General features: G+C 36.6%; 1 protein-coding gene across 8 annotated transcripts in view; it reads left to right on the top strand.

Moving 5' to 3' along the window:
- The window catches only part of MBNL3 (muscleblind like splicing regulator 3), a 110,128-nt gene that overhangs the window by 37,772 nt on the left and 45,839 nt on the right, over positions 1–26,517 (top strand). For 2 of the 8 annotated variants that reach the window (XM_012764753.3, XM_075999413.1), the window contains exon 1: positions 4,184–5,064. The exons of 1 other annotated variant lie outside the window; for it this stretch is intronic. In XM_012764753.3, the coding sequence (XP_012620207.1) occupies positions 4,888–5,064 (177 nt within the window). In that variant the 5' untranslated portion in view covers positions 4,184–4,887. Of the gene's footprint in view, positions 1–4,181; positions 5,065–26,517 lie in introns of those variants that run through there. 5 more of the 8 variants (XM_075999414.1, XM_075999415.1, XM_075999416.1 and 2 more) reach the window with 5 other exon arrangements.

The following is a 26,517-nucleotide window of genomic DNA, read 5'->3' as shown; positions in this document are numbered from 1 at the left end:
TGAAATATAGTATATATCAAGAATCCCAGGTATTACCCACTCAATTTGAAGGCTAGAATTGTGAGAAAATATTTGAATTTATAGGTCCAATTGATTCAAAACTGATAGAGGTTGCCAAAGCTCAGCCAGCATAGAGGGTATTTAGCTGACCAAACTCCTTTCTAGCATCATACAACGTAAGGGTTAATGTTAAATCACCATCTAATCTTTATAGCTTTCCAAATAAAAATCCTGGGAAATGCTGTAACACTCTAACCTCTGATGACAAGATAGAGCCAGCAAAGCTGAGTAAGACAGGATCTCTACTCTCAAGGTCTTTACAGTTCAGTAAGGGAGAAGAAATAAAGGGGCCCAATCATCAAGAATGAGGAAGAATGTGATATGTACCGTAAGAGTAACACAGTATTGTCCCATGGTGGGGGGGAGCTCTGGAATTAGACTGCCTGAGTTTGAACCATGGTTTGATCATCTACTAGCTTGCATGAAGTTACGCAAGTTAAATTACTTAGCCTTTCTCCACCTCCATTTCCCCATCTGTAAAATGAGAACAGTAGTACCCTCTCCAAGAGGAATCTGGAGAGCAATAAGACCTAGTGTGAGTAATTCCCAGGTATTCCCCTCGATGACTTATTTCTATGCAATAATGTTTGTTTAAGAGTATTCTTAAGCCATCGTATTTGGTGTACTATTCATGGTGAATTAGAGGCTTGTGTTGAAGTTAGATAGCTAGTGTCTACTTCCAGCTCTTCATAAACTCTGATAATCATTTCAATTCTCTGTGCCTTAGGTTACTTCTCTAAATGAGCATAGAAAGTTCCACGAGAGCAGGGACCTTATCAGTCTTGTTCAGTATCCAGAACAGTGGCTGGCACATAGTAGATGCTGGATCAATGTTGGCCCAGCAACTCAGGGAGATTACGAAAATGGTGATACATCAGGCATGAATGTAATTTTGAGAAAGAATCATAAGTACTCTACCAAAATGACTGGTTTTCCTCACTTAAGATTCCCAAGGGAGATAAGAAATGATGTCTATGACATTTCTCTGCTGGGATCTATGCATGCAATTTGGAGTCAGAAGATCTTGCCTGGAGTTGTGGCTCTCCACTTTAAACCTGTAACTTCAAATAAGTAATTTAACCTCTATGAGCTTCATTTCAATCATCAGCATTTTGGGGTTATTGCTCATGCTTTAGAGTATTTTTGAGAGATCCAAAGATCAATGAAATACAAGCACTTGTAAATGGCAAGTACAATAAAGTACAAATGCACTAAGAAATGGTAACTTTTCATGTTCTACTTTAGAGGACTATAAATCATAAAGGGCAAAACTAGATTCCTCTTACTCAAGTCTAAGGTAGTAAAGACAAAGCTATATTATCCTTCAAACTTGATCTTCAGAATACAGGGAAAACTGGCACCTCTCCCTGTCTTTTATACATAGATGAGCAGAGCTGTACAAGAGAATTTCTCCCCAGCCTCACACCAGCATCCTTGAGTTGTCACACCTATTTCTTCTGAGCCAGCCCCTAAAATAGTTCCAGTATGAAGGAAGGCATGTGCTGGCTAGAACTGCTTTGAGCAGTTGGCCAGGGTTCCATCAGAGGTTACAGGCCAGGAAAAAAAAAAAGAACAACAAAAATTCCATTTTCCCCATCCCTGATCTTACATAAAATGCATGGCCAGAGACCAATTACTGTTTGTATTTTTCATTTGTAGAAGCTTAAAATTCAAATTTATTATTTATTATCTGTTTCTATACTTATTGGGTCTCTGTAGAAAAATCTTTCTGCAGACCCTCACTGTTTATGTTTTGAGCAGATTTTCAACATATATATGTGTGTGTGTATTCATTTTTTTGTTATTTTTCTTTCAAATGTGTTCAGGCAGCCTATATAATTTAGTTGTAGGTAAATTGGAATATATCTTTGAATATAAATTTACAAACTCCCAGAACATACTCTTTCAGAGTATTTCCATAATACAATAAGTCAGTTACAGTATGGGAACTAATTTACTCTTGACATTCGACTTAGTAACACTACTGAGAAGAATCTGTGCTTAAGGAGAATTTCAGAAGGCTTGGGATAGCTAATCTCATTACTCATAAGGCTTTTTTTTTTTTTTGGTTGTCATGTCTCTTTATACTTTTTTAAAAATTCTAACAGCTTTACTGAGATGTAATTCACATACTATCTAATTCATCCATTTAAAGTGTACAATTCAGTGAATGGGCTATGGTGTATCAAAAAATGGTTCAACCAAATTCCAGAACATTTTAATCACCCCCAAAGGAGATCCCATACCCATTAAGCGGTCCCTCTCAATTTTCCCCTCCTCCTAGTTCCTGGCAACCACTAATCAATCTACTTTTTGTCTCTGTGGATATGGCTATTCTGGATATTTCATATAAATGAAATCACACACTATATGGCATTTTGTGTCTGGCTTCTTTCACTTAGCATAATATTTTCAAGATCCATCATGCTGTAGCATGGATCAGTACTCCATTCCTTTTAATGGTGAAGCAATATTCCATTGTGTGGATATACCACATTTTCTTTTTCCATTCATTTGCTGATGGACACTTGGATTGTTTCCACCTTTTGGCTATTGTGAATAGTGCTTCTATGAACCTTCCTGTACAAGGATTTGTTTAAACACCTGTTTTCAATTATTTGGGTACATACTGAGACATGGGGGTATCACGTTATATGGTAACTCTAAGATTTTGAGGAACTATAGGACCCTTTGCCACAGTTGCACTATTTTACATTCCTACCCACAATATATGAGGCTCTCAATTTCTCCAGTTTTTTATCTGTTTTATTATAGTTTTCCTGGTGGATTAGTGGTCATCAGATTGTGGTTTTGATTTGCATTTCCCCCATCAGGTCAGGCTATTTAAAATTTTTTTTTCCTAGAGATCATTTGCCTGACAAACTTAACCCTCTAGAACTTGATCCTGCATATATCTTAATGCAAAAGGACCCAAAAGCAGTAAGAGCAGTTAGAGAACTTCTGCAGGAAAGCCCTGCATCTTGTCCCTAGGGCTCCTCACTCAGTAACTAACTTTTATTCAGCATTCATGATTGGCTGTTAGGTTTTCCAGAAGCAAACTGGAAAATTCATGTGGCAGATATTGTAGCAGTAAGAGAAGTGATGGAAGTGACAATGAACAGTCTGCAACTGAAGGAAGACAGCTATAATACTTCCCAATACATTAATGACCCCACGTCTTTAATCAGGCCAAGTTTTGTTCAATAATTTTTAAGAAGGCAAAGCTACACATAATACATGTTAGAAAGACTTTCACGAAGAATGACTCAGAGAACAACATGTTTTGTTATTGAATATATAAGCTTGCCTGAATTTTCTAGGTACTTAATTTTTCAATTGTATCTGAAAAATCAGATGATATTGAATTTCGTCTTGAATATGGAAAAGACAAATAGAAAATTCAGATTTTGTAAAGTTATTGAGAATATTGTTCAGAAATTTAAGTGAGATTTTTTTCAAGAACTCTAATTCTACCTTTGTTGAAGTTACCAATTAGCTGACTTTTCTAATTCTCGGAGCTTACTTTTCCTTTAGTGTATTTTTTTTTTGTTTGTTTTGTGTGTGTTCATTGCATAATGCCAGTACATTAACCTTTCATGTATCTTTTGAACTGAGTTGCTCAAAATCGTTGCTGGTTGACACTGAGTTAAACTGCAAACCTTAAATCTGTATGGTATTTAATGTACCACTAAACAGTGCTTTCTGTCTCATTTATTTGTATATGCTGAAACCTTCTTCTGAGTTGTTCCAATTTCCCTTCATAGAGACTAAGAGAAGCCTACACAGAAAAAATACAATATTTTTTTCAAAGGATTTTTTCTTTATCTGAAGCACATTTTACATTTCCATCCTCCATCCTGCCTCATAAGAGGTTGTTGCCCAGTCTTGTACTACAACAGTAAATCTAAGCAGTTGCTTCCTTTAACTGTGCACAGTTTTACACTGGGAAATGCCCGTCTTATTGACAATAGCTGACTGTACTATGTTGCACTGTCAGTATCTAGATGCTTCCTGTTTTAAATAGGATATGGTTATTTCTTTTCCAAATCTAGAGTTTGAAACGGAAGCATTGTATTATTTTAGCTAATGTTATTTATTTTTTTCTTGCAGGTTCTGAAAAGTGCCTTTTCTGAAAACTCTGCTGCTTGGATTCTACTCTAGAGCTGTCTCTTTATAAACCTCTCTCCCTGCCATACCGTTCCCCACCCTCTCCCCGCCAGACCTGGTGTGCTTGTAGTTCGCTGTCAGCAACTTGTCCATTTCTTTTTTTTCTGTGATTCTCAGTTTTCTTAGTCATTTTGCCTCCCCCTGATTTTGCATCAAAACTTTTTTTTGGGTTCTACTATCCTTCCCAATCTTATTTTTTAAAGCTAAGAAATAGGGAGAAAAGCCTTTCTCCCCCCACCGATCTGAGACCATTCCACAAATTGAAGGGCAGCCAGCAGCATATGCTTTTTGCAAGAATAATTGAAAACATCAACTGGAGAGCACAGAGTTCTTTTGAAAGCCTGCCAGTTATTGGAAGTAAATTCGGCAAAGGAACACAATAAAACATCCAATATTTTAACCTTTACAGTTGCCTTCTTAGGAGTTGGTCTCTAATCTGATTTTTAGTTATTCCGATACAATTTTTATTTTATGATCGGCTTTTTGCTCGACTAGACCAGATTTGACTTAAATGAAGACCTAAGTACTAACAAATAGACATTTCACCAAAGCAAGCTGTTATCTCTTCACATTTAGCTTGAATTCATTTTTAAGCCTTTAGCAATCGGCAGTAATATTGTCCTAAAGAGGGTGTACTTTGATTTTAATTTTGCTTTCAATATGACGGCTGTCAATGTTGCCCTGATTCGTGATACCAAGTGGCTCACTTTAGAAGTCTGTAGAGAATTTCAGAGAGGAACTTGCTCTCGAGCTGATGCAGATTGCAAGTTTGCCCATCCACCAAGAGTTTGCCATGTGGAAAATGGTCGTGTGGTGGCCTGTTTTGATTCTCTAAAGGTGAGTGCTATCCAAATGCACATAATTTAAATTTGTTGATTTCTGTGTTTTTAGAAATATGATGTACTTTGAAATGAGTAAAATTAATGATAGCATGAAAGCGATAAATTTTGCTTGTTTTTCTTAAGACAGAATGTCCTCAAAACAGGATGTCTTAAAGACAGAATCTCTTAAGACTTTGTGTTTGTAGAACTAAGTGAAGTCTAAAGCTCACTCAACCAAAGCCCACTTATCAACACAGATAACACTTAAAAAATAAAAGTTCAGGAATTTTTCTAGGAGTGGGGGATTTTGCAGGCTTTGCTATAGTTTACTTTTTTTTGTATATGATTTAGATTTTAACTACAGTGATCATAATCCTCATATAACCCAGAGGAGCCCCGTACTGAATTATAGCTTATTATCCACACTATCAAAAGGCACTGGAAGGGATGAGTCAGCTTTAGAGGATAAATCAAGTCAGATTGAGAGAGTATAAGGTGAAAATTTCACCATCCAGGGGGAAGATGATGGCCTTTTGAACCATCTTAGAGTATATCTTGAACCTTTAACTTAAACATATTGCTACAAAACTAGGTTCACTTAATTTTCTTCCTAAATAGCTGGTTGACCAATTTCAGATTTATGAGTACATTTTGTAAGGAAAGTCCTGTTGTCAAGGTCATCAAACCTGAATATTATGTAGAATAAGACATATATGATTGCAGAACAAGAAAATGCAGTGATTTTTATGTTTTATTCATAGTTATCCCTAAATTAAAAATAAAGATGTACAAATTAAATCAGAAAAGCAAAAAATGATAATGGATTTCTGATTTAATTAGTAAGATTTGCTATGATGCATTTGAGATTCTTTTTCAAAATGTGTCAAAATGAATTAAGCTTTTCAATTTATTGATAATTGTTTTACCCTCCTCATGACCAATTTAACTTCATTAACATTTTTATTTATGGCTGCATTGGCTAATGGAGATGTATTCCTTGATGTGATAGTTTCTTCAGGAAACATTTTCTTGAGTGATATACAGGTTGAGTATCCCTTATCTGAAATGCTTGGGACTGAAGGTGTTTTGTATTTTGGATTCTTTAGGATTTGGGAATATTTGTATTTATATAATGGATGGGACCCCAGTTTAAACATGACATTCATTTGTTTTATATACACCTTTTACACATAGCCTAAAGGTAATTTTATACAATATTTTTAATAATTTTGTGCATGAGACAAAGTTGTGTACATTGAACCATCAGAAAGCAAGTTGTCACTGTCTCAAACACCCATGTAACATCATGTTGGCACTCAGAAAGTTTTGAATTTTGAAGTATTTCAGATTTCGGATGTTCAGATTAGGGATGCTCAATTTGTACCGCTTAAGGAGTTACTGTTGTTTATTTCGTGGTTACTAGTTTTTGTTGCAGACCATTCCAGTTCAAGAATGGAAACTTATTATTATAAAAATAAAGGTAATTCCTGCCATTGAAAATCTCTAAATTGCTTTTATTTGCAACAGATATTATGACTAACAGGCTTATTTTGTTTTCTTTATTTTGGTATCATTCAAGTTTCATCAACAATTTTTTTTGTGTGTGTATTATTTTAAATCTGCTGCTACAGAACTGGGCAGTGCCTTGAAATGGAAAAGAACACTGAGCTAGTCAGGGGAAAAAAGGAAGTATCTTTCATCTAGTCCACAAAGAGGGCCAGGAACTGCACTAGGTACTTTGCATATGTTGTTTCAGGAGATCTGGGGTACAGTCCCAGCCTCACTACTGTATCTGACCTCAGATGGCATGCCACAAACCTTGAGTTACTTCATCTCTAATAATCTCTCAGAACTTAAGGTGGAACTTCTCTACTTAACTTCCATGATTACTTTGGAGATTCCAATGAGATGACACAAATGAAAAACCATGTGTCACTATAAAAGTGAACAGAGGCTGGGCACAGTGGCTCACACCTGTAATCCTAACACTTGGCAGGGTTGAGGTGGGAGGATTGTTTGAGGCCAGTAGTTTGAGACTAGCCTGAGCAACATAGCAAGATCCTTATCTCTAAAAAAACTTTTAAAAATTAGCTGGCCTGGTGGCATGCACCCAAAGTCCCAGCTACTTGGGAGGCTGAGGCAGGAGGATCACCTAAACCCAGGAGTTTGAGGTTGCAGCGAGCTATAATGATGCCACTGCACTCTAGTCTGAAGGACAGAGTGAGACCCTGTCTCCCCCCTCCCCAGAAAAAAACAGGTGACTTAAGTGAAAGGTTATCTTTATCCTATTAACTAAATGTTTGTTGTAGGAGTTCTTTAAAAAGGTTCTATTTAGTTAGGGTTTAATATTTAAAACTACAAACTCATGTTCCGAATGGACATGCCCAAATCCAGTTGCCATGAGTGTGATATTAGTTCTTAAAGCTAAGTATCACTATTTTTATGGTTTACTCCGTGATATGGAGTTCCTTGCAGGCTTTGTAAATTCTATCTTTCCAGGCATCATAGAATGTGGAAGGAGATGTGTGACCTTTTTAATCATTGATACACTTCAGGTCAGTGCTCCCATTTAAAGGTAAACGAGTGCCATAAACTAAACCTTTCAAAGAAGATAATATGAAAGGTGCTTGTTTACAAAATGCATACTGCACTACCACTTTAAAGCTTGGGAAATATTTAATTCAGAGAGAAACTAGATAATGGCCAATGAATATTAATAAACCACTTAATTATTCAAACAAGCTATTTACTCTCTATATCCAATGTTTTAAAAATATTTTTGCAGTATGTTAATATATTGATGACCAGTCACACAGGATAAAAATGATTTACATAATACTTACATTCTCAAATTTTAATGAAAACCTTAATATTTCAAATATACAAAGCCCTTTAAACAATTATTTAACTTGCCATTTAGATGGCACATTCTTCAGAGTTCCATGTCTGCATGAAGGCTTTGTAGTTCTCTTTTATATTATTTCTTATTCATGATATGCATGAAAGCTACATTAAGTTGAGGGTAATTGACCTAAGTGGATTGTACTACTATCATACTTATAATACACAAATAACATACCTCAGTGGTTACTACAGCATTTGCTACCCCTCTTGAGTTTGTATAATTGAAACACCATTGAAATTCCTCTTTGTAATGTTTCTTCTTTCATGAGTGGTTAAAGAAAACTGAAGCAATCACCTGATGAGTTTGGGGATGCAGCTTTTGTTTTTTGGGTTTTTTTAAAATTTTTGTAAGGATTCTTTTAGTACTAGATACTCTATCAGATGATGATTCTTTGCCTTCCTAATAGGTATAATAGATACAATGTCCTATACTAACCTCATAATAGGGGAATGTTATGAAAATAAGGACAAGCTGGATGGCTGATTATATATTGTGCTGAAGTACTGTGCCTATCAGTCCATGAATGTTGACTTCCGTGATGAAGGTTGTATTCAGAGAGGAATCTAGAGCGTGCAGCCCATAGATTAATTTCCAGCTATATAGAAGTGTCTTCTGTTATGTTGGCATACAGATGTTTTTGACTCAATTGCCTTGTCTGCTTGGCATAATTTGTTTCAAAAGTTCTTTTCAAAATACTGCTTAATCCATTCTATGTTAATTTCTTGATATTACAGTTTGCCATTAGGTTGGTATTTTTAGTGAATGCTCCTTGGATTTAACAAAGGGTCATCATTTTAAAAACTAAATCAATGTTTGTGATTGTTTTCATAAACAAATCATTATACTTTAGCAATATCATGATGCCTTGAACTTTCTGTTACATACTTGAAGTAAGAAGATATCAGCCACCTGTTATCCAGGAAGGATATAAATGTTGTCATTATTTCATTGACAGATCAACACCCATCACGTCTGCCCACCTCACTCACCACTTTGGGTACTTTTGTAGCAACAATTTCCTGGTAAAGGCCATAGCAGTAGGCACAGAGAATAGTCATGCCAACCCATACACATTCTTAAAAAATGGGACTGGGTGAGGAATGAACATAAAACAGTCACAGACTATATCTTCAGACATCACATATCATTACAATAATAATAATATTTTGACAAGGGAAACCTGTTGTATAAGCATATGGGTATGAATTGATCCTTGTAGGTCAAATTGGCCCGAGTTACCAGTATGTTCTGTGCTAGCACAAGTCACAGCAATTTTCACTAGTTTAAAATTTGCCCAATTTTGGACAGAATATTTACTCATCCCTGTTTGCTAAGGGAAAGTTTACCGGAAGGCAGACTCCTAGCAACATAATCCCAAGGGTAACAGGATTATGCAAGATTTAGCACCATTTGTAAGCTCCATCAGAGAGGTCTGCCTGCACTATAAAGACACCTAAGCAGCCCCTGTCATCCTGAGCATCAAGGAAAATAACATTTTATTTGAGGATCTCTGTCTTCCTTGATATTGACCTTAAAAGGGAAGTATCCTTGACTGGTAAAAGTTAATGCTATTTTGAACATTACAAAAACCTTTGTTGAAAGAAAAATGGAATTACAATTAGTATTCACACAACTATATATTGATAGGTCAGCCTCACCTTTTAATGAGGCTTTTAAACTTTTTATTTTGAAGTAATTGCAGACTTACAGAAAAGTTACAAAGATAGTACAGGGAGTTCCTGTATACTCTTTACCCGGATTCTCCTAATGTCAACAACTTACATACCATACATAGCACAGTTATCAAAACCAGGAAATTATCACTGGTACAAGACTCTTAACTAGAGACCTTATTGAAAGGGCACCAGTTTTCTCCCTAATGTCCTTTTTCTGTCCCAGGATCCAATCCAGGATCCCATGTGACATTTATTCCTCACGTCTCCTTAGTCCCTTCCAATCTGTGACAGTTTCTCAGTCTTACCTTGACGTCAATGACCATGACACTCTGGAAAATACTGGTCAGTTATTCTGTAAATGCCTCTCACTTTGGGTTTGTAAAATGTTTTCTCACGATTAGACTGGGATCATGTGTTTGGGGCAAGAAAACCACAGAAATGATGTGCATGATATCTGAAGGTCTGTGATGTGGATATATCTTATCATTTATTATGTTAACTTGTTATGTTAAGACACTCACCTGGTTAAGGTGGTGTCTGCTGGGTTTCTCTGCTGTAAAATGACCAGTTTTTCTTTTGTAAAAATTGATAAATATCTTCCATACTTAATCATCATCCCCTAAAATATGCCATTGATCATAAGGGAAATCCCAATATCCTAGATGTCACAAGATGAACAAGTTTCCATCTTAGACGTGATGTGTATTGCACTTTTATGATTATGGTCAATCAAGAAGGGGAGTGAGGTGTAATGGACCAAGAGCATGACAGAGAAAATAGCAGCAACAGGCCACTGGAAAGACAAAACACTGCAGAGTGGGAAGCCCTGGAAGATCAATGACATGTGTGTTCCTGTCACATGCTCCTGTAGGGTGGCCTCTGTGCTAGAGTTGGTGCCCTTGGCCACCTCTCATGTACAAGCCTCCTACATTGGGAAACAAATTTTCTGCTTTTGTTTCTACAATAAATAACAGTTATGTCTGATTTGAAAGTTATGCATCTTTATGAAGGGAAAGGAAAATGCAAAAGAAGTTTTAAAAAACATACAAAGTTTATGAAAACATATTCTACACTTCATAAAAATTATTGTTCATAGGATTAACACCTAGAGATTAACATATAGTGACTTCCCACTAAAGATAAATTAGTTATTTGATTCATAAACTACTAAAAATAAAACGTGATTAATACCCCCCAAAACAAACCTCATCTTACTGCCTTCTCACAGACCTCCCTCTCCCCCTCACTCACTCCCTACTCCCCTTTGCTGCACCTGGTGAGCCACCCTCCGCTTCATTATGCTTTTTATCAACTTCCTGTTCTTTCTAGGTCACACACACACAAAAATCTAGATACTGCCTGATATCTTCCCATTCATAGCCTTTTAGAAAACACAGTAGTCATTATGGCTATTTTTCTGACCAAACAGTAAAAAAACTATTCTTTCTAGAAAACTGGAGTGTACAGACAAAGATGTTTTTACAAATCAAACTAGTAATTCCATTACCCATAGAAACTCTTCACATGTTAGTGTCTATCCTTTCAAAATTTCTTTTACTTACAGCTGTTTTTAAAATAAAGGTTTTGTTTGTTCCCATGGAAGTCTAAATGCTTTTCATCCTTATGATGGAATATTTTAGAAACATACTTAAAAAGATACAATTTTTCAAATAATATGCAGCTATCAGAAATTATGTTTATGAAGACTATGCAAAAGTAATTTTGAAAACTCTATCATCTTTTGAGTGCCTACTATATTCTGGAAATTTTATGTATACCAACTCTAATCCTTAAGACAACCTTGTATAGGCCTTAGCATTAGATGGACCAGGTTTCACCAGCTGTGTGGTCTTGGGTAAGTGCCCAACCTCCCTGTCCCTAGGTTTCCTCACCTGTGAGAAAAAGGGTCCTGCCAACACCTATCTCTGGAGTAACTGAACTTTCAAATGAAACGATCGATGTAAGGCTCTTGGAACTGAGCCTGGCACATCATAAGCACTCAATAAATCTGTTACCACCAAATAAATCCTGGATACCCTGAAAATTTAAATGTGAAGAATAAAATCAAACTATGACAATAATAGAAGAAAATTCATATGAACACTTTTGTAATAATCCTGGGGTAACGAAGACCCTTCTAAGCATGCTTTCAAAAGCAGAAACAATAAAGGCAAAGATTATTAGAAGTGATCACACAATAAAACTCACTTGTAAATGGCAGAAGACATCACAAAGTTAGAAGACAAGTAATAATTTGAAGAAAAAATGTGTGATATATTTCACAGACAAAAGACTATTATTTTAATATATAAAGAACTGAACAAATAAAAAATACAAAACTTGAAGGTATTTTCCTAGAAAAACAGGCAAAGGACATAAACAGCAAAGCAAGACAGTATGGTGTGGCCAATTCATCCCTGGGAGGTTGATGAGCCCTGCTGACACAGCTGCTGTGATGTAGCCCATCGCAGCTGTGTCACAGCTGCCCCAGTGAAAAGGTGTGATCCCTGGCCCTCCTAACCTCCAGTCTAGAGGACTTTCACTTTCTACTTTATTCCTTCCTGCATTGTTTAATTTTCTTTTGCAGATATGTTACTTGTAAAAACAAGAAAACAACCAACAGAAGAAAAAAAAAACAAGAAAAAACCATATGTTACTTATAATGAGAAAAAAAGAAGGAAACTGTTAGGGTTAGACTCTTTTTAATTAGAGAGGTGGCAATATCACTATATTGCCCAGGCTGGTCTCAAACTCTTGGCCTCAAGCGATTCTCTCACCTCTGGCCTCCGAAATGAGCCACCGTGCCCAGCCAAGTTTAGCTTCTTAAAGAGAAACTAAAATCATCTTTCTAAAAGAAATTTTATTATATTCAATATAATATTTGCACATTCAAAGCCTGAGAGAAAAGCTAATTTAGTTGAGCATTTCCTCTATACTCTGGAGGTAAAAGTAAGGACTCTTATTGTGCTCCAGATGTTTTCCTTCTTCCACCCAGTGTCTGTCTATATCCAATTCATTCATTCATTTGACAGGTACTTACTGAGCCCCAGTTGTGCGTCAGGCCTCAGACCCCAGCAGGGAACTAGAAGCAGTCCCAGCCCCCACGGTGCAGACATTCTCCTTGGGGGATAGGAAGGGGCAGGTAAATATCCAGGTTAAGGATATATTTCCAGGTGTGAGGACAGCTGAGGCCGAGAAAGGGCGTGGAGAACAGCGGGGGAGCTGCTGTTTTAGATGCAGTGCCCAGGGAGCCTCCCAGGACTTGATCTTGAGGACAGGCATGCAGGAGGTGAGGAGGTGCATGCTGAAAACCTCCCAGAACACTCCAGGCAAAAAGAACAGCCACAGCAAAGGCCCTGAAGCAGGACAGGGCGGAGGTGTGTGAGGAACTTCAAGGTCAACAGCACAGATAGAGGAGAGGATGAGGAGGAAGGGCAGTGGGAAATGAAGTCCTGGAGGATTGCTTTGCTCAAGATTAAGATTGATAATGTGAACCCAGTTTCATTATTGGATTCCTTTGTTTCCATGGCCACAGCCAGTTAGTAGCAAGGCGTACATGGTGAACCTCTGATCTTGAGACTAGAACTGGGTTTCCCAGGGTGGAGACATTCTATACATGCCTCTGTGGTTTGCTCCCAGAGAGAGACCTGCTTGTGTCTTGTGTGGCCTCAGATAAGGAAGAACATTGGAAGTCTGCACTAGGCTTCTCTTGACTCCACTGATATAAATCTTTTTCCGGCTGCTTTTGCTCTGTGTCCTTTGCTGTAATAAGTTTGCTGTCCTTTAACTGTGAACATAAGTTGCTATTGAGTCTTTGAGTTCTTCTGGTCAATTACCAAGCCAAGCTTTTCCATACATTATTATTTTTCATGCATTATTTACTTGACGATTTTTTAAACTTTTTTCCTGCTTTTTATGATAGAGTTGTTCCTTTCTTTTCTGCTGTTTTTAAGTTTAATTTTTGAATGGGGAATATATTTTCATAATTCACAAATTTTAAAAAAGCAGTCATCAATTGATAACAAAATGTGGTACATACATACACTGGGATATTACTCATCTATTAAAAAGAACAAATACTGATAACATGTTGTTATGGATGAACATTGAAAACATTATGCTAAGTGAAAGAAGCCAGACACAAAAGGTCACATACTGTGTGATTCCATTTATATGAAACATCTAAAGTTGGCAAATCTATAGAGACAGACAGCAGATTAATGGTTGCCAGAGGCTTGTGAGGGCTGGTGGGAGTAGGTGGATGAGGGGATAGTGGAGAGTTACTGCTAATGGGTACAAGATTTCATTTGGGGGTGATAAAAATATTCTGGAATTAGTGGCAATAGTTGCACAACTTTGTATATATATACTAAAACCCACTGATGTGTATACTTTAAAGGGGTAAACTTTCTGAAATGTGAATTATATCTCTATAAAAAAGTAAAAAAAATTAAGTATAAAAGAGTATGCAGTGAAGTTTCCCCCACATCTCTTTTTCCCAGTTGACCTCCCAACTGATTTTTTTTTTTTTTTTTTGAGACAGAGTCTCGCTTTGTTGCCTAGGCTAGAGTGAGTGCCGTGGCGTCAGCCTAGCTCACAGCAACCTCAGACTCCTGGGCTCAAGTGATCCTTCTGCCTCAGCCTCCCAAGAAGCTGGGACTACAGGCATGAGCCACCATGCCCGGCTAATTTTTTTTTTTCTATATATATTAGTTGGCCAATTGGTTTCTTTCTATTTATAGTAGAGACGGGGTCTCGCTCTTGCTCAGGCTGGTTTCGAACTCCCGACCTCGAGCAATCCGCCCGCCTCGGCCTCCCAGAGAGCTAGGATTACAGGCGTGAGCCACCGCGCCCGGCCCAACTGATACTTTTATCTATCAGTTTTCCCTCTCCCATAGATATTTTATGTATTTATTAATATATACAAGCAAATATGTCTATACCTATTCTTTCATTTTTACACAAATAGTGGCATACTGTTCTTCTTGACATTTTTTAGTTAAACATATTAGAAGTAAAAGTATGGGAAAAGCTGTATCATGCTGACACTATTCAAAAAAAATCTGGAGGTGCTATATTTATGTAAAGATAAAAAGAATTGCACACAAATACTGTCTTTAGTTAGTAAATCTGTTCCTCACAGGCATATGCAAGTACTTATGTGGATGCTAGGGTTGAACAAATACATAAATAGAAAGTAGAAAATGAGAGGCTGTTTTCTTACCATCTAAGAAAAAAGTTAAAAATAAGGAAAAAGGGAAGGTTAGGATGAATCTTGTGGTGGGAATTAGAAAGGAGTCATAATTATGTCTACAGATAGACATACAGAAATTAATATTGATGTGTGTGTACGCATGGGTTAGTATGTATGCTTTTATTTCCTAGCTCTGTCTCAAGAGGACCTAGAAGCAATGACACCCCAATAGCAATGAGCACAGCTAGCACCCACATCTTTGCATGCAATTCCTTTCTCCAATAAAGGAACCAGGGCAGGGAAAATTCAAGATGAGGCTGTAATGTCTTTTGGTGCCCCAAAGTAAGAAAGTACTAGAAAAAGGGTGGAGGCATGACAAAAGAACACAGGAACCTGTACGAAGGTGCTCCCAATGGCTGAAAGTAGAACAACTTGAGCAACAAACTAAATAATAATAATATTGAATTATAACCCATAGAATAAAACAGATGTTCATGAGTCCATACTTATACAAAAAGTTGAATAAATGAATAAGTTGGGAAGAAGGGACAATTCCTCCTTACAGGAGAATTCTAATTAATAAGTGTAGAACAAATGAAGTAAACACAATATCACCATTAGGTACACTGTGGTAGCAATGGTTGTAGGCAAGATCCACTGATGGATGCTGAAATCAGTGGGGAGAAGTTGGAGGGGAAACATGATATTTGCATAGCCTGAAAGTATCTCTCCCAGGATATCTATCAGTTAAAAAAGAAAAATAATCACTTTACAGTAGAGAAACCCAGCAGGCACCACTTTAACCAGGTGATTAAGGCTCCCATAATGAGTGATAAGATAAATTGACATTGCATACCCTCAGATATGATGCATATCATTTCTGTGGTTTTCTTGCCAAAATACATAGTCTCAGTCTAATCGTGAGAAAACATTTGACAAATCCAAAGTGGGACGTGTTTACAGAATAACTGACCAGTACTTATCCAGAGTGTCATGGTCATTGAAGACAAGGAAAGAGTGAGAAACTGTCACACATTAGAGGGGACTACAGAGACATGACACGTAAATGTAATGTGGGATCCTGGAGTGGATCCTAGAACAGAAAAAAAGGACATCAGAGAGAAAATTGGTGGCATTCAAATAAGATCTCTCTAGTTATGGGTCCTATGCCAGTGTTAATTTCCTGATTTTTGTAATTGTGTTATGGTTATACTACTTAAGTTTTTAATAGTAGGGGAATCTGAGTGAAAGGTATACTGCGACTCCAGGTATTATTTTTGCCATTTTTCTGTTAAGTTCAAAATTATTTCCAAATAAAATATTTTTATTTATTTTTTTAAAGTTGGCTTTTTAAATCTTACATTTCTATCCTGTCCTTTGAGGCTCAGAAATACAGTGGGGTATTGTTTCTTTTCATTTTTCCTTCTTTTCTTTTTTTTCAAATAACCTTGGGTTATGATAATGGTAAAATTCTGAAATCCATGCAGTGGCTGATCCCCGGGCTGACCTCGAAAAGCTGGATAACTCAGATAACTATTAATAAATAGTTACGAAAGCACTCATGTCTATAACAGCATTTCACAAACCTAGGAAATAAAAATGTTGGCTGTAGAAGGTAGACTGATCAGTTCAAAATGTTACCATTTACAGATTGTAAACTGGAGAGCCAATGAGGGAGAGTTACTTGCCCAAGGTCACATATGCAGTTATCAAAAGAGCCTCCAGTGTTCTCCCAATCATTTCATTCTTTATTCTTGTGGAGAAGAAGGAAATGGAGAAGACATCAATTGAGCTGTTGTTTTACTAAACTAAAAATATCCAGCTCTTATCATGGCCGTGCTGTCCCATATGACATTGGGATGAATTGCCTATGAAGTTCTGTGGTACTCCTTTACTTTTTGTACATAAAAGCGGGGCATGGAGAAGCCAACTTTTCCTTTCCTAATCCTTCCCTCTTTTATTGTTTCATGATACTTTATTTAGATTAAGAGTTTAAATTAAGGTTCATATTTAGTTCATTGAAAGTCATTTGGACAATTCGTTTTGAAAAGGAGGAGGAACCCCCATAATATGCCGAAATAAAAAAAAAAAAAGAATGGAAAAAAAAAAAAAGAAGATGAGGAAGAAAGGGAGGGTGTTTTCAATTTTTGGACAAAGTTATCTAACTTTGTGATAGTAAGCTTTGTTTAATTGCTGAATGCCAGAATGCTGAGCTGTCTGTGCTCCCTTGCCCACCCTTCTCCCCAAACACTGTACTATTGAGTTAGCTAGCCAGAATTGTGGGGTTACAACTGTGACTGTGGGACTATGGATCACATACATCTTCACTGCATAAAACTCTTTGATGTTTGATTCTGCCCTGGCCAGCTAGGGAGGTACCTGTCATAGATCAGCTGAAAATATTGCAGTAGCAATTCAATCTTATCATGGGTCATATATATTTTTTGAGAAATAACTTGGAATCTAACCTGACTTATTTAAAATGTTGTTTTATGGGATCATAGTTCAAGATCATTTCTCTCCCCATTTCCCAGCCAAGTTGCAGTTGGGCACCTGGTTAGAAAGGACTCAGGATAGGGCCAGGGATGTATTCCTCAACCACAATTCGATGATACAATTAAGACTGATCGTTTGCCACAGGAACTCCATTAAGTAGGAGAAATTTGAAAATCTGAAATTTGAGAACTGCCTATTATATGTCAACTCTTTTGTTTGGAAGAAAGTCTTACATGTTAGGGAAATATATATCTGATCCCACTTGGTCAGTAAATTATTCTTTACCTGAATTATTTCAGGCATAGTTTTATGAAAGCATTACAAACACTGTCTTTTTTTCTCTATATCAGATTTTTGTGAAATGTGGATACAAGGTACTTCTGTGCATCTGGAAGTAGCAATTAGTTCTTCTGGGAACATGATACTGTGCATACAACATCGTTTACTTTCTAGCAGCTCTTTTTGCCCTTACCAGTTAGCTTTCTGCATGTACTATCCCTAAGTGACCCTGTTTTCCTCTATCTCAGTGTGTCGCTTGATCTTTGACTTATGGGGTTATACATTCCAGAGGAATCTTAGCTGTCTGCTCTTTTCTCATTATCTCCAAATAATCTTTTCACTTTCTTCTGTGTTTCTTCCACCATATAATCAGTGTTCAGCTCAGTTTTGTAAGTTTTTGGGTTTTTTTTTTTTGTTTCTGTCTAATGCAGATTTATAGTCCTGATTGGGTTTTCAATGTTTTTACTTCTGTGCCTTCAATTCTCACCCTAGGGTCAAGTTTTACCACTAGATGTAATTAGAAGTTTAACTCATACTTTTTGCCATCTTTCTTGATATTGTTTTCTTAAAAGTCTGCAAAGGATTCCATTTGTTTTTCAACATTTTATTTTCGAAATGATGCCCACTATTTGGACTTAACCATGTTATCTCTAAAGATAGAGTAAATAATTTTTCAGCATCTTGTTTATGATGAGTTTGTGTAATATTGCTCAGTGTCATGCCTAATCTGTTATGTAGTTAAGTAGATATGGTTATAGGATCCATCTGTTAAAAACATTTTTGCACAATAACTTGGTCATCGGCATTTAAATGTATGCCTTGGGTGAGATTTTTTTTTTCTATCATAAATAGGCTTTTTTCTCTGTTGAAGCTCCAATTTTTATTTACCCACTGGAAATTGGTAGAAAAGAAATTAGCCTTTGTTTCTAGCAATATTCTTATGGGTAGACAGTGGACAGTGAAGGCAGTTTCCACACTGTGAAAAACTATCCATAAATATGAAAATGTGGGGTCCACAGTAATATAACTGTATTAAATATGACAAGTTCTAAACCAAGACCCATCGTTTGTGTCAGCCATGATTTGCCAGCCAGCTTTATGGTAGTAATGTCCTGATTTCTGTGTTTAACATGCAGAAATGCAAACATAAAACCTTTTCCCCTGTGACTTGAAACTCTTTAATGATCTTCTATATGCTTCTTAAATACAGTGAGTAGATAGCATTGTAGTGTCAATGATGTCTTACTCAGGTCCAAATACTTTTTTTGACACTATGTTTTTCAAAATCACATTGTTTTAAGAACACACTGTCACATTGTCTTGAAACTTGTTCCTCCAATTTGTGAAAGGTAGTGACACTGAAGTAACAATTTGAGAATTTATAATATCTCCAGGAACTCTGTGTTCTTGTTTTAAACATCTGACAAATACCTATCCCAAGAGTTGTTTTTCTGTTTTTAAGATTTATGCTTATCTAACATGCTCCACTTAAACTTAAATTTTTTCCTGCTTTTATAAAAATTATAATTTCTTGAATGTCTGCAATTTTCTGGTTATTTCACTTTTTTTATTAGCCAGGAAAGCATTCTGTATAGAAACAAATTCAATCTTAACTTCAGTGTAACTGAAAAATTTTAAAATCATGTCTCTCTTTATTCTGCCAGTGCCCCATGGGAGGAAGAATTTCACTTTGGTATATTGTCTTCTTTTTCAAAGGAGCCTGAGAAGTAGGCTTGAAAAATGCCTCTTTCTTAGATGAACCACAGATGTAGCCACTGAAATATATGGAATGAAACATAGTATCAGCAAGTGGCAAAAATGTAGAATGCCGCCTTATAATAACAGCTTTAACAAGGGCTCCTTGTGTGGCCTTGAGCAAGTCATGGGAATCCTACTACCTCTGTTTCTCTTCATACGAGAGCAAGCAGCAGCACTCAGTTTGTAGGACTATTGGTTGTGGTTTACTACAAGGATTTTTATGAATGTCAGGGGTTGTTTAATGCTGAAAGCTCCTGTTAAATCCATTAAGAGTTCTATATACATTCAATTCCCCAAAGAAATGATTCATTCAACAAACATTTATTGAAATCTATTACTTGTTAGGCATTGGGCTCAGTACGGTGCAGAATACGTGGTTCTTGCCTGACCTCTTAGTATGAGGTTGCTTGTGTTATGTACCATAAGCCAGGTACAAACTAACAGCTAAAAGAATCCAAGGGGAGAGGTGGGGACTGGGATTACATCCAGCTGTGGTGCTTAAAGATGCAGTCACAGGATAGGTACTCTTTGAGGTATTCTTTTAACAAGGGACAGGAAGGTATTCCAGGCAGAGGGGATAACCTGAGCAAAAGCAGAGAGGAAAAAATGGTGATGTGTTGAGTTGAGTGCTAAGTAAGAATGTCTGGAGCATAGAGGTTGAGGTGCAGAGGAGTGGTCTTAAAATCCAGTGAGGAGATTGGACTTTATTTTGTAGCTCTGAGGAGCCTGACCATTTTTAAGCAGAGAAATGACACCATCTGCCTATGCAAGAAAATTGCTAGAGAGAAAAAAAAAGACTAGCAAGAGGAAGGACCTCTTAGAAAGCTGTTGAATTATTGAAGGTGTGAAATGATAGGCGTTTGAATTAGGTGGTGGCAGTGGGAAGGGAAGGTTAGTGATGGAGTTGAGATGCAGATGAAGCCAACAGGATAAAGTATTGGGGGGTGGACATTCCACTTCAACCTACTGTTCTTATGCTTATTTTAACATCAGATTTCACTGAAGTGAAGGTCTGCCATGCTTTTTGTTTGTTTTGTGTTAGATACTGTCTTGTTCACCACCATATCTTTTGTGCCTAGTATATATTGGGACCGTAAAACATATTTGTTGAATGAAACATGAACTTGTTGAATCACTTTGAGAGAGGGAGAACAAATATGAGCTCAACTGAGAGGTGCACAGTGACCTCTCCATCTACATCTGTACTTCTACCCCAAGTTCGATTTTTATTTAAATATGGATGAAAATTGTATATACCCATGTGCCAACTTTCCTCACTCAATCACATTTTAATCTAGATTTGATGGCCTACAGATTGCTGATATTTGCAAATTTAATTCTGTCCCTCATCATTATATAAATGTTCTTTGGCCAAATGCTGTTGGATACTCTCCAAATATTGCATTTTGAGTGCTTTTACCCTATATATGTGGATTTAAAAAAATTACTGAATGTCATTGTTAAATATTATTTTAAAATAATTAGTGTGATAATCTAGTAATATTCTAGCTTTATTTTTGTCTTAAAAAGTTTGAAATTAAATTTTATAGCAGATGGATAGCTTGCAAATAAAGGTATTTGTGGAAGCATTAGTTCTAATAAGGTCATTCTGAGTTAAGTACAAGGTCATAACCTGCAGAAAGGGGTTTTGTGGAAAAAGTGACTGCCTAGTCCGATAAAGGTATATATTTAAAGTTTAATCAATAGCTCTTGCTCTAAATACACAGTGATGTTTTGCAAGTCCAAAGACTTTGAACACAGAAAGGCAAAGAAAAATTCCAATAGAGCCCATGCCTTGACACTTAAAAAAAACTCAATAACTAGAATTTAGTCGAAGCAATCTGCTTTTAAAAGAAATAGGAAAATAAGAAAGTAATTTCAAGATGGAAGTTGACGCATCTTTAGGCTTAGGAACTATATATTGGGATTTGTGCAGTAAGCCCAATCTCTTCCTTCTACATCTTCATATCCATCCCTGGATAGTGAATGCTGGTTTTCAGAATGGGCTATCCTGGGGCCTTGGTACAATCCTCAGTGACCCAAGATATGATTCAGGTAGGGACAACTGACTCTGCTTTCAAAAAGAAGGAAGGTGCCTGGAACATTTTAGAAAAGTGTTTTAACAAAGAAGGAAACATAAAATGATTTTTAGTATTTAGCTGCATTCCTCTGATGTCAACATTTGGCAATGATTTCCATAATCATGACTTTTATATGTTAATACGCAACTGATGGGTAAAACAGAACTAAGACTATCTCTTTCCTTTTCCAAATTCTTGAGGCCCTCACTCTGGCAGCATGTGACATTGACTCCATCTTTGAAATAGTAAAACATATTTAAACATATATTTATTATCTCTTCAAATTTTCCTATTCTTTCACTACAGAAACACATAAGAAAAAATGACATTGTTTCTAAGTCAGAGATTGTTAAAAAAAAAAAGGAAAGAAAGAAAGGGAAAGGCTGGGCAAGGTGGCTCACACCTGTAATCCTAGCATTCTGGAAGGCCGAGGTGGGAGGATCGTTTGAGCTCAGGAGTTTGAGACCAGCCTGAGCAAGAGCGAGACTCTGTCTCTACAAAAAAAAAATAAAAGAAAATAAAAGAAAAGAAAGAAAGAAAGAAAAAAGAAATAAAAATAGAAAGAAATTAGCTGGAAAACTAAAAATATATAGAAAAAAATTATCCAGGCATTGTGGCACATGCCTGTAGTCCCAGCTACTCAGAAGGCTGAAGTAGAGGGATTGCTTGAGCCCAGAAGTTTGAGGTTGCGCTGTAAGCTAGGGTGACACCATGGAAGTCTAGCCTGGGTAACAGAGTGAGACTCTGTCTCAAAAAAAAAAAAAAAAAAAAAAAGAAAGTAATGACAGAAGGAGGAAAAAGGAAACAAAGAAATTAGGAGACACCTGTTGAGAATGCCTTTTCATTCTGAAATACTTGAGCTCCAATAATAATGCATTTGAAACAAAACCAGAAGGAAGGTGTAATGAATAAATAACATACCAATGAAAGGAGGGTAATATAGGAGTAAGACCCCTCCCACCCCCAAGCGAGAATTATTTGAGCTATTTTTATCACACATTTTCCATTATAAACTCCTCTTCCTTCCTTGAAGCAAAAGTGAAGAGCTAGCAGTGATTAATTATGGTCCAGAGAAATCTCATTCTCCCCATCAGACTTGTTCCTCCTGCTCAACAGCACTACTAAACACGCACCGCTAGTCACCTTTGACTTTTTCCCTGTTTTTCAATAATCTCCAAACAAGTGTCAAGTCTTAAGCACCCCTCAGCACCACTCCTCAAGCCTCTGCAGTTGCAGGAAAGAAATTTGAAAACTCCTTGTGGGCAGGCTCCATGTCATAGTTTTCTTTGTTTCTTCCACAGTATCTAGCACAGTATTTTTTTTTTTTTTACATGAGAGGTGCTTCTTAAACAGTATGCTTTCTTTTAGCAGGCAGCAAGAACAATGCAAGTCAACACATTTTCCTATTTACTATGGTTGCCAGAAAGTTCACAGTTACATTTTGGGCCCCGTTGCAGCAATTAACCTTAGTCTAGAATAAAAAGTTTTTGATATAATTATTCCCATCATTCCACCTTCCCCATTATATCAATCTTGTTCTTTAGGCTTAGTATAATGATGTTATTGGAAAAGTATCTTTCTTGAATGTCATTTCCAAGACTTTTGGAAGAATGTAATTGTATAAGTAGTAAGAGAGCAAGTCAACCAGACAAGGGGCTAATTCTATTTCTGAATTTCTTATTTGAAGCTTATAAAGCTATCTAAGTCTTTTTCATTTTGACATATTAATGTATTCTGGGCATTCCAGTGTCGTACACTGGGGGCCTCAGTTTAAAATAGGCTTCCAGTGATACTCAGAAGTAAACTAAGTGCAACTGAGACTATTCTTAATATAGAAAGGAAATAGTAACAAATACTTGGAACTCCTTAGGTGTTTATTTTCTTCACTATGAAAAGGAGAAAATGTTCTTTGAGATCTATTTTTTTTTTTCTTACTGCCTCACTGCAGGGTGTAACTGATGAACTTTGTATTCAGTGCTTGCTTTGAGGTTTAGGAATGTATTGATAATTCAGCTTTTGATTATCCAGGCTGAAATGATGTGGTCAATTTTGCGTTGTTTACTTATTTGATGTGAAAAGTAATTTCCTTCTTTTAGCTCATCTTTTTCCAGATATGTTTTTTGAGGGGACGAGGAGAAGGGGTAATGCTTTCAAATGATTGGGTTTCTGTGGTGAGTAAAGGTATGAATTTATTGGAGAGCTGAAGGGAATTTATTAGAAAATTCTTTATTCACTTAAATTTGAGTGCATAGCAAATATTTAGAAAAATACTCTAGAGAAGTTTGTAGAGCAAATGCAAGCAACATGTAATACAGAGCTCTCATATATATACTTACTTACTGTTATAACAAGTAGCTCTGCTTTGTAAACAGAAAATGAATGTATTTCCAAAGAGTAGTAGAATAGGTTTTGAGAAGCCCATTCCTTCTTTTTAATGACCTGGACTGGACTTCTTTTGCATCCGCTGTCCCCAACCGTTTTGGCATCAGGAACTGGTTTCACGGAAGACAATTTTTCCACCGACCAGGGCAGAGGGAGAGGAGGGATGGTTTCAGGATAATTAAAGCGCATTACATTTATTGTGCAGTCAAACATCTCTGCTAAAGATAATCTGTATTTACAGCTGCTCCCCGGCACTAGCATCACCGCCTCAGCTCCACCTCAGATCAGCAGGCATTAGATTCTCATAAGGAGCGCACAGCCTAGATTCCTCACATGTGCAGTTTACAGTAGAGTTCGAGCTATGAGAATCTAATGCCAACCTTGATCTGACAGGAGGCGGAGCTTATGCGTTGATGTTAATGATGGGGAGCAGCTGTAAATACAGGTGAAGCTTCACTGTCTCCCCTGCCGCTCACCTCCTGCTATGTGGCCTGGTTCCTAACAGGCCACTGACTGGTACCTGTCCATGGCTGAGGGTTGGGGACCACAGTTTTACATGACTGCTCACATCATCACTGATGTCAGAGATGTGAAATCAAGCTGTCCAAATCCCTTCAATATGACCTTTTAGAAATTGAACTGTTTGTAACATAAGAAAATGCTTAGTAAATAGCTAAATCTATTGTTGGATAGGACATTATTCCCTTAGAGCAGGGACTCTCAGAAGTGCGCAGGGCAGACTAGCAGCTGCAGCTTCACCTGGGTACTTATTAGAAAAGTAAATTCTTGGGCTCCACCCAACACATGCTGAATCAGAAACTCTGGGGGTAGGCCTGGCAGTCTGTGTTTCAACAAAGCCTGATTCTGATGAACACCAACGTTTGAGAACCGCTGGTTTAGAGAAAACCATATTGGTTCAGGTGGGTGTCAGTTAAGGATGATGTTTTAAAGCTTCAGAATTCGCAGAACTGTGTGTTGTTCCCCAATGCCTCTTCCTTCCTCACCACTTGTTCAAATGGCCCCTTTCTTAGGTTATTGCTTATATTCAGATCTGGTGGAAGGAAAATGGCATCTGTTCTGGAAGACTTACATATCCTTGGGAGGCCTATTATATTTTTCCTCCAAAGTAGCATCAAAATACTTATTAGCTAAGATAAGGCTCTGAGAGGTCCTGCACGAAAGACAGCAGTTTAGATCTGTTTGACCCAAGATATTCTCAAAATTCTTTGATCACAGAATCCTTTTTGTGGAACATATAGAAACTTCTCATGTAATATTACATAAGTTATTAGACAAGAATCGTGTTGGTGTCTAAATGTGAAAAATAAAAAAGAAATAAAATTATTTTAGTTATTTATCTATTGTAACCCCTTGGAAAGACTTGTGATTTTTTTGTACCCCTAAAGATCTTTGATAGGTATTGCTAGCTGCCACAAGTAGATCTTTAAAATTTCATGTGCAGCAAGTATGAGGACAAAAGGATGTGTGTGTATATGTATATATGTATATATAAAGCATATTCAAACATGTTCACGTTTATAAATCAATTTTAGTTTCTAAGAGGTTAGCATACTGACATGAAAAATAAGAAAAAGGAAAAGTAGCTCAAAAATTTATAAAGTTTTCTAATAAGATTCAATTTTATTATTTTACCAATTAAAATGAATGATATTAATGATAAAAAATCCCTTATCCATAATTATTTTTTAGTATTTTAAACACCATTAATATCTTCTCTTACAGTCTATTGTTTTGCTTTATCCTTCTCACTGGGAAAAATGACTTGCTTGATTTCTCTGTATCATTTTAATATATGAGTAAAATATTGTAATCATGGCAAAGTTAGAATAAAAACAGTGCCAGCTAAAGCATGTTCCATGCTTTTTCATATACTAGAAATGATTTTGAATGTGTTATTCCTCATGATTGTAAAGTGGATGCTTGTTATGCTAAATCTTAAAGTAAGAAGCTCATGATGGATGGTAAAAGAGTCTCTTGACTAGATAAACTAGTCTTCAAAGTAGGCACTGGCTTATTGCCAGCTGAAAAGAAAAACGAGCAATGATTATTTTCTCTTTTTTGTTGTTTGCAAGGATGAGATTAAAGCCTGGATCTGCTTCTTTATCTTCTGCCCTTTCACCTACTATACCACTAAGCTATGGGAACACCAACTATTTAACAATAATATCCAGTTTTAATAAAGAGAAGTGTCCTCAGTTTTCTAACATTAGGTGTATATAAGTACACTTTTGGATTCTGCATGCTCAGTTGTCTAGTCACTTATTAAAAGAACCAAATTCCCTACTGTCACAGCAAATGTCTATAACAATTCATCTTTTAAAAGCTGTGGAAAAACATGAATGATAAATTATAGAATAGAATCCATATGTTTATATTATTGACATGTTTACATGATGCAGCCACATACTCATTTGTATTTGACAATGTTTAGTTTTATTTTGTGAATAATGTTTACTAACCAAAAAGAAATTGGCAATATAGAAAAGAAAGTAAACAAACATAATTCTTGTATATTTGAAGCATTAAAAAAGTCAAATCCTAGCTCCTAGGTCCACAGATCATCACCCTCTACTTTGCACTATCTCGAAGTATATCTACTCCACGATCATTTAAATAAAACCCCCACTGAAACTGAATTCTAGGTGGCGTAACTTTTTGTGAGGCGGTGTGTAAAGTG

The sequence above is a fragment of the Microcebus murinus genome, chromosome X (assembly GCF_040939455.1).
Source record: "Microcebus murinus isolate Inina chromosome X, M.murinus_Inina_mat1.0, whole genome shotgun sequence".
NCBI classification, from domain to species: Eukaryota; Metazoa; Chordata; class Mammalia; order Primates; family Cheirogaleidae; genus Microcebus; species Microcebus murinus.
This window is presented reverse-complemented; position numbering and strand designations above follow the sequence as displayed.